This window comes from Acomys minous (assembly GCF_964271855.1).
Source record: "Acomys minous genome assembly, chromosome: 1".
In the NCBI taxonomy this organism is placed as follows: domain Eukaryota; kingdom Metazoa; phylum Chordata; class Mammalia; order Rodentia; family Muridae; genus Acomys; species Acomys minous.
The window spans coordinates 16,748,208-16,765,295 of record NC_140483.1 but is presented as its reverse complement, the minus strand read 5'-3'; the positions used below and the strand labels follow the sequence as shown (position 1 = coordinate 16,765,295).

Below are 17,088 nucleotides of genomic sequence, written 5' to 3'. Positions count from 1 at the left end.
CCTCCCTTCCCCTCTCTCAAACCCAAGCCCCCGCCTCTGTCTCTCTTCTACCCAGTCACAGGCTTCAGCAACTTTATTTAGACAATTAAAGATAATTGCGGAACATTCCTTATCATCACACGGTTACAATGGGTACCTCTACATTCATAATAATGCACATGACAGAGGGCAACCTGATCTCAAGGCACTGAAATCAGAATTTGAAAACACACCTGGACCTTCCTCTGACACTCATTTGTTCTGGACATGTTCTATGGCTATTTTTAACAAGACCCTGGATTATTTGACTGTGCTGTGACTGGGGAGTACTGGCCCAAATACCGATTTCTCTAAAGCGTATACCTGAAACATGATTTCTAAAAAGGAGAGCTGGGCCTGTATCTCACTGGTAGAGTGCCTACTCAACAAAGCTCTGAGTTAAGTACCAGCGGTGGGGGGGGGGAGAGAGAGAGAGAGAGAGAGAGAGAGAGAGAGAGAATATGATATTTGTTCAGCTCAGTAGATAACATCTAAATTATCTTTGAAAAAGCCTTCCAACTTTATACATAGCCCCAAGACACAAAAAGTTCCTGTCCTGCGACTGCTTCACCAGACAGTGATGTTCAAAGCATTTTAAACCTGCCCACTGGAGTCAATGCGAAATTATGTCACTGTGTCACTTATTTTACTGGTTTGTTGTTGTTGTTGTTGTTGTTGTTTTACTGGTTAAATGGCATTACTGGTTTAATGGCAATGAGCATATTTTACACATGGGAAATTCATTTGTTAATAAATATATGGCTCAATTTTTTAGTTATTTCTCTTTTTCATAGTAGTTTATAGGATTTTGTTTTTAAATTACTAGTTCATTATCACTCATATGTGCTTAGAATATTTTATGTATCCATTTTTATACATTGTTACTCCTTCTCTCTGTTATTAATAGAGGCTGTTACTGTTGCAAATCAATTTTTTGTTTGTTTGTTTTTGAGATTAGGTTTCTTTGCTTTAGCCTTGGCTGTCCTGAACTCACTATGTAGATCAGGCTGGCCTCAAACTCACAGAGTTCTGCCTGCCTCTGCTTCCCTGAGCACTGGGATTACAGGCATGTGTATGCTGTGGCACCTGGCTGCAGATCAATCTTTAATTCTTCCTTTATGAGTTTTGTCTTCTAAAATCCATTTAAGAAAATTTTCCTTGCCTGCAAAATCACAATCTTCTACATTAAGTTTTTATAGTTTTTTCCCTATCAAATTCTTTTTTTAAAAAAAGATTTATTTATGATTTATTTATACCGTGTTCTGTCCTCATGTGTGCCTGCACACCAGAAGAGGGCACCAGATCTCAGGATAGATGGTTGTGAGCCACCATGTGGTTGCTGGAAGTTGAACTCGGGACCTTTGGAAAAACAGAGAGTGATTTTAACCTCTGAGCCATCTCTCCAGCCCCTCTATAAAATTCTTAATCCACACAGACAGTGGTAGTTCAAGCTTTTAATCCCAGCACTTGAGAGGCAGAAATAGGAGGGTCTCTATGAGTTCAAGGCCAGCCTGTTCTACAGAGTGAGCTCTAGGACAGCCAAGGCTACACAGAGAGATCCTGTCTTAAAGAGAGAAAGAAAGAAAGAACAAAAAGTATTTTTTATACAAGCTTCAAGGTAGAGCGTCAATTCTATTTTATTAACATGAATAATTGATTTTCATAACAATTTTCTGAATAATGTATATACAGTGTCTACTTACTCATAGCACAGTTTTCCATATATGCCTGGCTTCCTAGGCCGGCTATTCTATTTGCCTGCTATGTTATCTCTGTTGCCATTTACTTATTTATTTATCTTCAATTTAATTTTTAAATCATCTTACAAGGTAGTAGGTATCTTTGTGACATTTTCTTTTTATATTTTATGTGTGAGTGTTTTGTATGCATGTATGTATGTCTGTGCAGCACACATGTGCAGTGTCTGATGAAGCCAGAAGAGGGCGCTGCATCCTCTGAGACTGGAGTTACAAATAGTTGTGAGCCACCTCATGGGTGCTGGGAACTGGAGCTGGGTCCTCTGGAAGAGCAGCTAGTGCTCTTCAGCACTAAGCCATCTCTCCAGCTGTCTTTATGACATTTTAAAAGTGGCTCTTAGTAGCTTCTTCTCTCCTGTCCTCCTGTTCCTTCCTCTGCATTCCCTTGTAGCCTCCTCAAAGCTCCTTTTTACTTTCTTTCTTTTTTTTTTTTTTTTTTTTTTTGGTTTTTCAAGACAGGGTTTCTCTGTGTTGCCTTGGCTGTCCTGGACTCCCTTTGTAGACCAGGCTGGCCTCGAACTCACAGCGATCCGCCTGCCTCTGCCTCCCGAGTGCTGGGATTAAAGGCGTGCGCCACCACGCCCGGCGCTCCTTTTTACTTTCATGTCACATGGTTCCTTTTGCTGCTGCTCCCCACCCCGTACAATTTTGGAACCCTCTCTTGATCTTCTTTCTAGTATTATAGGCTGTACACAGACACACACCACACACTGTCACATACAACACACACACACACACACACACACACACACACACACACACACACACATTATAAGCTAAGATCTGCACATGAGAGACACCATGAAGCATTTGTCTTTGTGAATTTGCATTCTTATTTTGAAAATCTGGTAAGTGTGACTGTGAAGTGCACACTCCTCTCTGGTGCTAACCTTCATTCTTTACTGGGAAACTTCTGTTTTTCTTTTATTGTCGTTTGTCCCTTTGTTTGACAGTCTGTCATTGAGCTCCACCCCACAGCCCTGGGTGCTTTGAGACAAGGTCTCGATACAGGGTAGCTTTGAACTCGTGATTCTCCTGCCTTCCCTCCTGAGTGGGATTACAGGCCAGTGCTACTACACCTGGCTCTAGCTACATTCAAACACACTTGTTTTTCTCCCTATAAATCTTTGGTATTGGTTTGTAAAATTTTACAAAATTCCTGGTTGGGATTTTATTTTTATTTATTTTATTTCTCTGATACTGGGGATTGAGCCAAGGATTTATATTCAGTAGACAAATACTCTTATCACTCAGCTATGCTTGTGCCCCAGGGTTCATATTGTAATTTATTGTATCTTAATATTTTAATTGATTTAAGGAATATTTCCACTCAACACTAATATATAAAATTCTATTTCTTTTGGTCATCTTATAGGTCAATAAAATTTTGTTAGTTTTAAATTGAGGCATGTGAATATTTTATTAATTTTTCCTACTTACATTACACTTTGTTCCTATAGTAAATAGTCAAATTTAAAAATTACTTTTTATTTCATAATATGATCTTTCACTGTGTAGCCTTGGTTGTCCTGGAACTCACTGTGCAGACCAGGTTGGCCACAAACTCAGATTCACCTGCCTCTGCCCCCTACGTGCTGAATTAAAGGTATGTGCTACTATTGCCCAGTTATAAAATTACAATTCTTAGTGGATCTTGCTGCCATGTGGAATGCAATTTCAGATTGTTTTAAGACTTAATTCTTTTAGAGTAATTTGAAATTCACAGTAAAACTGAGAGGAGCATAGGAAGACGTCCCTATTGGGTGGGTCACCTGTCTTCTACTGTTATTCATGGACACCCCCATTATCAATATGGCTCCCAGAGTGGCATATTTATTTTAATTGATAAGCAAAAATCGGTGCTTTAGCACCAAAAGTCTAGAGTTTACATTATCAGTCACTCTTGGTATTGTATTTTCTATGAGCATAGACAAGTGCATAATGGTGAGTCTCCATCATCCTGGCATCGCACACAATATTTTCACCATCATAAAACATCTGCATCCCACATATCCGTTCTTTTGTCCTATCTGGGCCCTAGAAATCATTTTTTTTAAGATTACCTCTTCCTTTAGTTTTTAATTTTCTAGAATGACATATAGTTGGAATTATAGAGTATGGAACATTTCAGACTGGCTTCTTTTACTCAGTAATGTGCATTTAAGATTCCAACTCCAGGCTGGAGTGATGGCTCAGCAGTTAAGACTGCTCTTTCAGAGGTCATGAGTTCAATTCCCAGCAACCACATGGTGGCTCACAACCGTCTGTAATAATGTGATCTGATGCCCTCTTCTGGCCTGCAGGTGTACATGCAGGCAGAACGCTGTATACATAATAAATAAATAAATATTTAAAAATCGTTTTAAAAAAGATTCCAATACCATCACCTTTCATGAGGACAAATGAGTGATAGCTCCTTTGGTAAATATACCAAATATAATGTTTTACATTTAACATCAAATTCTTTATATCTATGTAACAAAATGTAAAGAGAATACCCAAAGGTTTAGAAACATACATGCTTTTCTTTTTGCCATCTTGGCACCTGTGGAGGCCCGCTGGGGACAGGACCTCTAAAAGGCAAGTATGTCTGGAAGACTGTAGAAGACTGTATGTCTGTGTAGGAGTGAGGTCTCTGAAACCAAAGAAAGCACAGGACTCTTCTTTACTGAAGGTTTTTATGCCCGAGATAAAACTAAATTCTACTTGGGTAAGAGATGTGTTCATGTAAACAAATCAAAAACAGCACCGTGAATCCTGGAGTTAAGCCAAACAAAAGCAGAGAAAAAGAAATGGGCCAGAGAAACAGCGACATGGTTTATGCCAAACTCTGAAGCAACCTTCCTGCAAAGGCCATCAGACAGAGTCCATGAGGTGCTGGACCCTTCCTAGACTTAAACTAATAAAAAGTAAATGAGTAAGAAATGGATTTTGGGCACTGCAGAGATGGCTCAGAGGTTAAGAGCACTGGCTGCTCTTCCATAGGTCCTGAGTTCAGTTCCCAGCAACCACATGGTGGCTCACAACCATCTATAATGAGATCTGTTGTCCTCTTCTGGCCTGCAGACAGGATACTGGAAACATAATAAATAAATAAATCTTTTTTTAATGTATTTTTTTAAAAAGAAGAAACATGTGTGTTAAAAACACAGCACTCCTACTAATGCGTCATATTATGTTTGTTAAAATGTATTTCCTTTTTCTCCCAACAGAAACAATCATCACAATTTATCCCAGGTAACTTTTGTCAGTTTTGTATATCTACTGAATGATCACTACTTCATGTTTTCCCTTTATCACTTATGTTCCCAGGAGTTTCCCAAAGTACTTTGCTCTATAGTGTGATGGTACTATATCTTTCGAAGACCCCCTTGGGTTGCCAGGAAGCCTAGTTAGGGAGGCTCAATCGCATACCTATCCAAGGGTAGATTTTCCCACAATATCCTTCCACTAAGTAGCCGGAGCAGAGATGCTTATTCAAGTCTTTTCTGTTGAAACACTAAAGAGATTTTGAAGCTATTAGCAGATATTTTGTGGGTGGAGGGGGAGGTGGTCATATAAAACATATTACAGGCAACGAACTTATCGTGGCTTTATAAGTTACCATGAATGTTCTTAGTTTTACCACATGGTACACATTGATAAATCTGACCCACATAATGCGAAAGCCTTATAAAAGCCAGGCATGGTTTAAAATCTGAACAATCAGGAAGATGGTACCTGAGAATCAAAATTTTGAAGCCAGCCTGAGCTACAAAGTAAGATTTTGTATAAAAAAAAAAATCTCTGTGAGTTCGAGGCCAGCTGGTCTACAAAGCGAGTCCAGGGCAGCCAAGGCTACACAGAGCAACCCTGTCTCCAAAAAACAAAAACAAAACAAAACAAACAAACATGAAATTAAGTTTTAAAGGCTGGAGATGTAGCCTGTCCAGTAGAGCACTTTCCTAGCAATCACGAGGCCCCACGGTCTCTCCCAGCACCATGTAGACTGGGTGTGGCAGCTGGTCCAAGCCTGTAATGTCACCGCTCTGAGTTCAAGGTTATCTTCAGCTACACCGTGATTTATTTATTTATTTATTTTGGTTTTTTTGTTTGTTTGTTTGGTTTTTGGTTTTTAGTTGGTTTTTTTTTTTTGTTTTTTTGTTTTTTTGTTTTTTTGAGACAAGGTTTCTCTTTGTAGCCTTGGCTGTCCTAGACTCAACTTTGTAGACCAGGCCAACCTGGAACTGACAGAGATCCGCTTGCATCTGCCTCCTAAGTGCTGGGATTAAAAGCATGTACCACCATACCCAGCTACCCCATGATTTCAATCAGCTGATAATCTCAAATGTTATCAAGAGTATAGAACAACCAGTTTTGGGCAACATGGCAAAACTCTGTCTAAGACACTATACCAAAAAAAAAAAAAGGGAGACATAATTACAGGCACGCAAAGTATATAATCTGTGAAACTTTCCAATAAAGCTTTTAAAGTCTATATTTTCCAAGCCGGATGTGATGTGCCATGGCTTTAATCCTAGCACTGGGGGTAGGGGGATGCAAAAGCAGGCGGATCTCTGAGTTCTGGGCCAGTCTGGTCTACAGAGCAAGTTCCAGGACAGCCAGGGCTACAAAGAGAAACCCTGTCTCAGAAAACAAAAAACAAAACAAAACAAGCAAGATTTTCCTAGTATTATGTAGTGACCGAGTTGACCACAAAAGCTTTGGCAAGCCCAAATTCTACTAAAGATATTGGGAAGAAAATGTACTAATATTTTGAAAGACGCCAGCAACAGATGGTCTCGTGAGTTCTTGCTGGCCTTTAAAGGGCAGATGGCACACATGGTGTCCCAGCAGATTGTGAATACCTAATGCCACCTAATGCCAGTCATCTCTTCGTCTTTGTGCTGACCACACAGCAGCAAGCAGGACAAGTCCCTACCCTCGTTATTGGGTCATTACAGCTTGTTTTTTTAAAACATTATAAAAAAAACCCCATTATACAAAGCTGCTTATTGAATTGATAAATTGAGCATAACTCTAAAATCTAAACCTTGACACAGCTCCAAAAATTATTGACATATTTCTTAAAGATGCAAAAATTTGGAATAAAAAATAAAAAAGCAACAAAAAGAATGTCCAGCAGGTGGGGCACTTGCTGTGCACGGCTGGTGACCTGCGCCCCAGGCCCAGAACCCATGTAAGTGTGGAAGGGGAGAAGCAATTCCACAGTTATCCTCTTATCCCCCACATATACACCACGACACATACAACCACCAACTACATAAATCATACACACACACACTAATAAGTAAAAATGTAAAATAAATGTCTAGAAGACATAAGACAATCATATGCTATGGTATATTGGCATTAACCAGCTCAGGAATCTGCCAGAATCACCTAGACTGTGATCAAAATAAAGGATAACCAAGCACCATCACAGTACTTAGGAAGTTTTCACTAAGATTTTCCAAAAAGAAAAAGAAAGACTTCATCCCCGTATTTCAGAACCGTAACAAAGGCAAACAAGCCTACAACTGAGCCATGACAACAAAAGCAGCAGTGAGGCTAAGAGAAGTTCTCGAAGGTCAGACTGCCTCAGTAGCTAGCTCGGACACAGCTAAAATAATCACTGGGAATATTTAAATGCAGTGGATAAATTTAATATAACTACTGACAATGCTATAGTTAATATCTCATACTGTATATTGATTTCAAACATGCAGAGCATTCAGCAGGCTGTCTATCTCAACAAAGGCCAGAGAGCTGGGATGATGGACCATGCATTCTGTAACCACTAGGCATTTAACTTTGAAATTGGTAACAGTTACTTCGAAAATCTTCAGGTTGGATTTGTTTTGTGTTGCTTTGTTTTGTTTTCCTCTCTCATTAGGCAATGCAAGCTGACATTGAACTTGCAATCCTCCTGCCTCTACTTCTAGAATGCTGTGATTATAGACATCAGCCTCCACCTTAGGGAAATTTTCCATGCTTTGTCTGCATGCAATGCCTGTGCAGGCCAAAAAAAAAAAAAAGGCACCCTATCTCCTGGAAGTAGAGTTACATATGATGGAGATTTTAAGTACATGTGTTCATAAGTCATAAAAGAAAGCAAAATGAAGATTACAAAGTAGTTCTAACTAAAAAAGGAAGACTTCTAGGTAGATTATAGAAAGACAAGTCTATCTTAATTAAGATCCCCATCTTAATAACAACCCAGAAGAAAATGTGCAAGGAAAATGAAAGTGGACCTTGAACACGGGGAGAGGCCCTAATATTTTCTCACAAGACAAACACTGAGTCAAACGACATCAAAATACCATTTCCATCTAACTGAACAGCACTGAGTGGGGGGGTGCCAAGGGAAAGGCTCTCACACACTGCTGGGGGAAGGCCTGTCCCTGTCACTGCTGTGCAGAAGCTGGGAAAATTACAACGTGGAGCCCACAAGAAGGCACAGTGTGTGGAGGGGGAGGTTGGGGGGCGGTGAGCGGGGTTATTGCCACGTGCCCAAGTGTCCCAATGACCCAGCCTACAGTCATTTGACAGGAAAGCATACATTGAAGAACTGCCTGGACCATTGGCCTGTGGGCGTGTTCGCAGGGAACTTTACAAAGCATATGTTTGTATTAAAAGTAGGGAAGATGTTATCTTTACTGATTCTATATAAAGGTTTTCAGAATTTACAGAAATAGAGACGATGACTAAGTGGTCACCTGTGGGCTTTACGGGAACCGGGTAATATGGGAACAAGAGGCATTGTGTTGTTGTTGTTCTATTTTAAATATAATTTGCTTTTGGCTGTGTGAATAAGTTATTGCAGAAGAAATAACCAGACAGCCTGTCTTGAAAAGAAGAAGAAAATCAGTGGTGCCTGTTTCTATTGGACTGCCATATATGTCAAGTGCTAAGGATAAGTCACACAACTGATGTGCAGAGGTGATTTTCTGTTAAAAAAAAAAGTGTGGAAGTGTGTAGGAAGGTTGACATGTCTGTTTATATAAAGAAAGATGTATGATCATTAATTCAGAATATTGTTATCAGTTCCTTCAAGACAGGAATGATTTTTTTAGCCCTTCACAGACCTCTGTATTATTCCAGTTGTTAAAAACTACAAACACTGCTTTGGATGTTTTAAAATAGAAAATAATGAAAAAATTTTTTTTCATTTTTATTTTAATTTTGTGCAAATGCATATTAGGCCTACATGGATGCCTGCGTTCTCCTTGCATGCCTGGTGCCTGTAGAGGTGGGACAGGGCATTTGATCCTTCAGAACTGGAGTTACGGCTAGTCGTGAGCCACCATGTAGGTGCTGGGAACTGAACCCAAGCACTGAATCATTGTCCCAGCCCCAATAATGAAAACTTTTGAAATACTTAAGGACATTTTGAATGAAATGAAATTAGTGTAAAATATAAGGAAATGCAAACACATTTTAATTCATGCATCTTTAATTCTTTAACAGTTGTATATATCCGTACAATCTTTTCTGTTCATACTCAACCTTGCCCCATACTACCCCACCCCCTCCTAATTTGGTTTTCTCTCTTGCTCTCTTTGTTTTAATAACCCGCTGAGCCCAATCTGTGCCTCTCATGCTGCCTTCTATAGACTCTCACTGTATGGGTGTATGACCCAGAATATGCCAGCCCGGAAGAGTTGAGTAGAACTGCAACGAGACCTTCACTGGTAAGTACAGGTAACATTAGACATCAGATCACACAGGCTGCCTGTCTTTCTCCGAGGACTGAGTTTAAACCTGTGCAAATATGTCAGCCCTTTCTTCTATTCACAGCTAGAACATACTGAGGAAGATGAGCGTAGGCTGTTACTCTCATGAGCCTGTCACTACCATATTGAGTCAGGAACTCTGTGGGGTGGGAGTCTGTGCATATGCAAACAAGATGTGTTGGGGGTAGAGGCATACCAGGGCCTTGTGTGTAGAGAGGCCAGAGGCGGCTTTGTGGGGTTGGTCCTCTCTCTCTCCTCCCACCTTTATTCGGATTCCAGCCTTCAGAGCTGCATTTTGACTGACCCCAGGTCATTGGTCATTAACTCTTTCCAGTCATGTCTAAGCCTATTCATTGGCCTGTTCTCATCAGTGGTAGACATTTTATTTGCTTGTTGAACACAGACCTCCTCATTCACGTTGGCAGCGTCCCTACTATTTAAAAATGTGTTCTCGTTTGTGTTCTCATCAAGCATAGCATCATTATTAAAATAGAAAACTAGTGTGGAATAAATACTTTTGTTTCCTTATGGCTAGCTAGTAAAATAGAAATATTAAAATGGCCAACTATTTATCTGCCCTTGAGATGCAGGCATTTCATAGGATGCTTTTGGAAGAGTCCTAGGATACAAGGCTCATATTTTCTTACCTTCCATTTATTTGTTAAATAAAGTTTTTATTTTAAAATGATTTCACATTTACACGGTTATGGCAAAGACAGTTCCTCCCATCATTACCTTATACTTACATATTGGTCACAATTTATGAACTATTGATACATTGTTACTAGCTGAAATCTATATTGGTCTTTCCTCTGTTTTCCCCAATACTCCTTCTTTCTGTTTCCAAATACCACTGGGGTAGTACTTTATATTTAGTTGCCCAGTTTCCTCTTAGGCACTCCTTGGTTATAAGTTTCTAGATTTTTATTTTATTTTATTTTATTTTATTTCTTGTGACCCTGACAGTTTTGAAGATTTCAGGTCAGGTACTGTGCAGAATGTCAAGAAATTGTAATTTTTCTGAGACATTTTTTTTTCTCATAATGAGGCTGGAGTTAGACGCCTCAAGGAGAGATACCACAGGATCTGAAGCTGTTGACATCAGGCCATGCCAAGGGTCTGTCCCATCAGTGCGGCCTGGTATATACGTGAATTGCTTGTCAAAGCACACATGTGGAGGTCAGAGGACAATTTTCCTTCTACCGCGTGTATCTCAGGGATTCAACTCAGGCCCTCAGGTTTGGTTGCAAGTTTCTTTAGTCACTGAGCCATTTCTCAGGTCCACACTTCCATTTCCTTAAAGCAGAAGTTTACATAATATAATTTTTTTCATAATTTTTTGTGTGTGGAAGACTTACGTGTTACTCTGACTCATTTATTTGCTCAATGCTTTGTTTATATCAGTGTAGACTTTTGTCCTTATTACATGTCTTGGGTTATAGCATGATGCTGCCTATTCACTGGGCCCCATTCATTAGACTTATGTGTCCCTTTTGACATATTCCTAACATTGGTTTGGCTGGGTCTGATTTTAACTTTTTTTTTTTCCCCCTACACTCTGGCACTCCAAAGTGCTCCAAGCCTATCTTGTAGACTGTACTATGAATCAAGATCTGCTTGTAAGGGTGTGCATTGATATTTGGTGGCTGTGGTTATTTGCATAAGAATGTTTCCCATAAGATCATATGTTTGAATTCTTAGTCATCAGGGAGTGGCACTACTTGAGAAGGATTAAGAAGTGTGACCTTGTTGGAGGAAGTGTGTCACTGGAGGTGGGCTTTGAGGTTTCAGAAGGCGGGCACAGGCCCAGTGCCTCTCTCTCCCCCGTTGTCTATGAATCTGGATGAAGAGCTCTCAGGTATTTCTTCAGCATCATATGTCTTTTGCACCCCGCCATGCTCCCTGAGGTGATGATGATGGATTAAATATCTGAAACTGTAGTAAGCCCCCAACGAAATGCCTTCTTTTGTAAGAGTTTTGCCAATGGTCATGGTGTCTCTTCACAGCAATAGAACCACGACCATGAAAAAAGTTGGTACCAAGGAGTAGGGTTGTGCTGTGACAGGCATGATGCTGCTGCTTGTTGGCAAAGTGTGGACTTTGGGAATCTGGGCTAAGAAAGCACTTGAAGGCTTTAAGCTGGGTCCAGCAAGCCATACTAGTAGACATGCAGAAGAGAATGGTGCTGAGAGCGATGCAGCGTGTGACAGCCGGCTTAAGAAGTTTCAGAAGAGAAGGATGTCAGTAAGATTAGAGGCCGTCCATCCTTGTGATATTTTGGTCAGGAGTATAGATGCTTCTTTCCCTTTTCTGAAAAATCTGCATGAGGCTAAATTGAGTAATTTTAAATTAATGGTGTTGGCAGAGGAGATTTCAAGACTTCTTCATAGGGTGATTAGCGGTCGCTCCCATGCAGACCACTAACAAAAAAAAGAGCAAACTAGGCAGGGAAAAAGAAAAAAAAAAAGCAGCCCCAGAAAGTGTAACTGAGCTATGTCCAGTGCTCAAGGAGATAAAAAGTTTAAAGAAAAGTCTGGTGCTAAAGTATAATAAAAGAAGTAGTGACCTCAGGACAAGACCCCATCCAGCTAAGCTTCCAACTTGTGAAGAAAAAAAAAAGCTAAAAAATTTAAGAAGTGAAAGAAACGATCAACAACAGAAAGCTGATATAGATGTAATTAAATATTCTAGCCCTGGCAAGGAGCAGAACTTAGCAGTTTCAGCCACGTAATTCTTTTTTTTTTTTTAATAATTTATTTTTATTTTATGTGCATTGGAGTTTTGTCTGCATGTATGTCTGTATGAAGGTATCAGTTGCAGTTACAGACAGTTGTGAGCTGCCATGTGGGTGCTGGGAACTGAGCCCGGGTCCTCTGGAAGAACAGTAAGTGCTCTTAACCACTGAGCCATCTCTCCAGCCCAGCCACATGATACTTGATTTAGAGTCAAGGATACAAGAAATGAGTTTTAGAATCTCCCTCCAAAGCTAAGGAAGGCTGGTGAGGACAGACATATATCTGGAGGCCTAGAGAGTCCCTTGCATGAAGCTGTGAAGGTGAAGCCTACATTGTGTTGGAGATCCCAAGACGTTGGATACGTCAGGGCTGTGGACCAAGGACAGCTGATACACACAGGAAGCAGAACCAGCCCAAAAGAGAGAAGTGTGCTCTAGTCAACAAAGCTGGAGGGAGTTGGAGTTCTGAAGAGCTCTTTGACATAAGTCATGGAGATGTGAAATTTAGAGTTTGCCCTGCTGGCTTTTATCCCCCACCCCCACCCCCACCCCACCCCAAGTATGGGGGAGGTGTGGTTTTGTTGGAATTGGCATGACTTTGTTGGAGGAAGTGTGTCACTTGGGGGTGGGCTTTGAAATTTTAAAAGCCTAAGCCAGGCCCAATGTCACTTTCTCTTCCTGCTGCCTATAAATCTGGATGTAGAACTCTCAGCTACTTCTCTAAGACCATGTCTGCCTACATGTGGCCATCCTCCCTACCATGATGATGCTAGACTGTGCCATTTGCCTGTTTGTTTTTTAGGTTCAATCTCACTATGTAGATCTAGCTGGCCTTGAACTCCAAGACCCACCTGACTTTGCTGTTGAAGGTGTGCCCCACATTCCCAGCATCACTGGACTGTGGTTTGGCTTTGTATTTCTGTAACGATCACTGATACTGACTATCGCTTCATGTCCCTCTTTGCCATTTATATAATCTTGATTATAGAAATCAAAGAGAAATATGCCTTTTCAAATCTTTGTTCATTTGTGATCATGTTCCTTCTGAATTCTTGAGCTTTTGGAGCTCTCTATATTTTCTGAATATTATTATCACATACCAGATGTGATTTGCAAATATTTTCTTTTGAACATGGATTGTCTTTTTACCTTGATGATAGTGTCCTTTGGTACACAAAAGCTTTTAGCTTTGGTGATGGATGTTTTTCTTTCTATTGGCCACAGCATCAACTTCTTTTCTTTTTCTTATTTATGTATATATGTAAGTTTATGACATGTATGTACAGGTGCTCACAGAGGCCAAAATAATGTACGTGAGAAGAGAGAAGGATTCATGATCAAGTTCTTGAGACCTTCAGTGGAGCCTGAGGGGAAAAAAATGCTGAGGAAGCCCGGCACCAGTGATGTGCTTCAGATGGGAAGACCACCCCAGTGCATTGAATGGTGACAGAACGTTTTAAAATGACAGTGCCACTAATGTTGATCAGCAGATAAAGTTCTTTTTTTTTTTCTGCCAAGGCTGAATGATCTGGATTCAGTCTCTGGGACCAAGGTGGAGGAAGGAGAAAACTGGCTCCTTCAAATTGTCCTGTGACTTCCACATGCATACCACAGCAACATACATCTGTTACCCAGAGCAATACAAGATAAAGATGTAAAGCTTAGGTCTCTGTATTTCAGGATCCTCACAGTCTTCATTCACATGGGATTCTGGCGGTGCAAGAATGTTTTCCCTAGGTTGGGTCCCTTATTATGGCTTGTAGTGGTTTATAGCCTGGAACAAGTGTTCTACCACTGAGCTATACCCCTATTCTGTGACATTTTACAGCTAGTGCAATTCTCATGCAGAGGCAGATAGATGGTTAAAAGAAACAGAAACAAATCTCAAAAGTATGTTAGACATATAAGCATAAACAATATCTTAGCTAAAAGAACAAATTTAATACATATGGCATTAGACACACAAAAGTACTTCCAAATACCTTTGGCTGTGAAAATAATAAAAAGAGAAACTTTTATTTTATTTTATTTTTTTTCAGAATTCCAGAATACTAAGCATGCAGCTGAACTCGCTGGGGCAGGAGCCTTACGTACACACACTTTCGAAGAGATTGAATTATTTCCCAAGTCCCTTAACTGAAGAGGGGTACTTACTTTTTAAAAATTCATCGTTAATTTAGAAGATCAGAAGCTTTGAAAGAGATTTGAAAACATGTGATTTCCAAGGGAAGAAGTCTTTTATGATACAGAAAAAAAGTTTTCTGTGATAAGTCCAACTGATGATCAACTCAGAAAATACCAGTCAGAGTTTTGGGATGATGGCCTCATGATTTGGTTAAAAAGCTATCCCTCAATCTAAAAGCCTCAGTAGCGGCTGAGTCGGGAAAGTGAGCCACCAGGGTGTGATGGCTGTAGTGGTGACTGCCTCCACCAGTGCTCACTACTGCACCCACCCTCTCACCTACAAATCCAAGCCCAACAGGTAGCATGGTAACTACAGAAGGTCGTAGGTCACCACCGACAGGCTTTCCTAACCTCTTGAGGACCTCGGCACTGGAAAGGTGCTTGTAACTCAGGGATATAGTTACTGTCTTCAGCAAGGGAACACAGGTGCTCTGACAGAGGCGAGCACAGGCTACTGTGTAACATATAGCGATGCCTGACTCCTGCCTGCACGAGAGGGGAGTAGGGAGTGCGTTCCTGAAAACGAACTGATCAGATCGGAGAGCCTTCTAAGTGTGGGTGGAGGGGTGGTGGTGTACAAGAGCCTTCAAACTGTGACCTGAGAGAACAGGCAGATTCTAAGAGATGCAGAAAACTGCAGTGAGCAGATAGAGTAAGGACCGCGGTTCAACAGCTCTTCAAAACATCCATAAGCCAGAACTCATTCTTCCTGCTTTATAACACTTGGGACGTGGGATGGCTTATTAAAACCAGATGGAAGGCCTTCTCTGATTATAGCACAAGGGTGGGAAGATTAAGATAACACATCCCGGGCTGGAGAGATGGCTCAGTGGTGAAGAGCACTGCCTGCTCTTCCAAAGGACCCGGGTTCAATTCCCAGCACCCACATGGCGGCTCACAACTGTCTGTAACCCCAAGATCTGACACTCCCACACCAAGGCACATAAACTAAAATTAAATAAAATATTAAAAAAAAAAAAGATAACACATCCCTTTCCTGTTTCTTAATATGCTTTGCTGAACAAAAACTTGCGTGCCACATCACCCACCCTTTTAAACTGTAGTTCAAACTAATTCAGTATGTCCCCTACTTTCACACTTGTCCACCTGGTGCCACCACTGCTACAGGCTGCTTACTGGTGTTAAAGTTGATAAGTGCCTCGGTTCTTCTCTCCTTTGGCTCTGTTATAGATAACGCTGCCGCGAGCATCTGTGCACAGATTTTCAAGTGGCAGCATGTGTTGTCTCTCCTTGGTTTATATTTTGAAGCCATACGGCACTTCCACGATTCATTTTTGAGGAATGCCTAAGCTATATAGTTCTAAAAAAAAAGAAAGAAAATCACTGCCCCACTCAGCTCTCCCTCAGCACTATATGAAGTTTCCTATGTCTCTACACACATTGCATAATAATTGTTATTATCTCCTTTATATGTCGATAGCCACAGAAGCACTCATTGGTGTAACTAGTAAGTGTGGTTAACTTCAGAGAGAGAGAGAGAGAGAGAGGAAAGGAATATATCAGTGATGTGTCTTCATGTGTCAACCAAGAAAGCAATGGATGATTTATGAAACTATATTCTAAGAAAGAGGGGTTTGGGACTGTGTATTTGTGGTTAAGGAGACACGCTGCAGAAGAAATAATAGCAAAAATCAATAGTAGGTCCCTGAGGCAGAGTGAAGAATGAAAAATGGAGCCATGGCAGCTTATGTTGATAAAGCGTAAATTTTTTTTAAAAAAAGCAAAAACTATATGAAATGAATCCGAAAAAGGAGAGATCATTGTTGCCACTCTTTGGTTTTTTGAGACAGGGTTTCTCTGTGTAGCCTTGGCTGTGCTGGACTCACTTTGTAGACCAGGCTGGCCTCGAACTCACAGCGATCCACGTGCCTCTGCCTCCCGAGCACTGAGATTAAAGGCGTGCGCCACCACGCCCCGGCCTGGAGCCACTCATTTTTCTTCTCTTTCATTTTTCTCTCCTTAGAACCTGGAACATTCTACTGCCAATGACCTCAGATGATATACACAAAGTGATGAAAGGCAACAAAGTGGCTTTCCAAGATTGCTTCATTTCAGATCTCCCTTTCCTTCTGACCTTCCCTATTATCACAATTCCCGAGGAGCTTGGATACTTGCCACTCACTCTGCCACCTGGGCGCCCACTGATAGTGAGCTGGAGAGCCTGCCTCCCTACATTTGCTGTTCTGGTCACTGAAGATGAGACCTATCAAACAAATGACTCTTTTCGTAGCTGGAACAGAGTAAGAATCCCACCAGGTACTCTAAGTGACGATGAAAGGCGCGATCTGACCAATCTCCTCTCCTTCCGGGAAGGAATTTTGCTTCTAATACGCGGCACTATTTTCCTAAGATCTACCCAAGAATTCACAAAACTGGACTCAAGTAAAGGTCTTCCTGAAGCTGGAATTATTGGCATTAGAAGAAGAAGATGGTGTATACCCTATTATACTTATAAGGTTAGTGAAAGATGATCTATTTTTAGTGTGCATGCTATACTGCTATCCTGTTTATTCAGGCATATCATATATCAGGGATGTAGTAAGTGGCATTTTTGCATGGTTATTATTGATCCCAGCCAAGTACTAACCTCACCTCACTTGGCTTCTAAGATCAGGCAAGATTTAGCATGTTCAAAGCTTTATATGGTTTTCTGAACTCT

General features: G+C 40.7%; 1 protein-coding gene across 5 annotated transcripts in view; it reads left to right on the top strand.

The window, feature by feature from the left end:
• The window catches only part of CATSPERE (catsper channel auxiliary subunit epsilon), a 101,989-nt gene that overhangs the window by 22,550 nt on the left and 62,351 nt on the right, over positions 1–17,088 (top strand). For 4 of the 5 annotated variants that reach the window (XM_084791777.1, XM_084791776.1, XM_084791778.1 and 1 more), the window contains 4 exons: positions 4,988–5,012; positions 9,371–9,448; positions 14,264–14,370; positions 16,393–16,885. In XM_084791777.1, coding sequence (XP_084647903.1) covers positions 4,988–5,012; positions 9,371–9,448; positions 14,264–14,370; positions 16,393–16,885 — 703 coding nt within the window. The remainder of the gene's footprint in view (positions 1–4,987; positions 5,013–9,370; positions 9,449–14,263; positions 14,371–16,392; positions 16,886–17,088) is intronic. The other variant, XM_084791780.1, reaches the window with a different exon arrangement.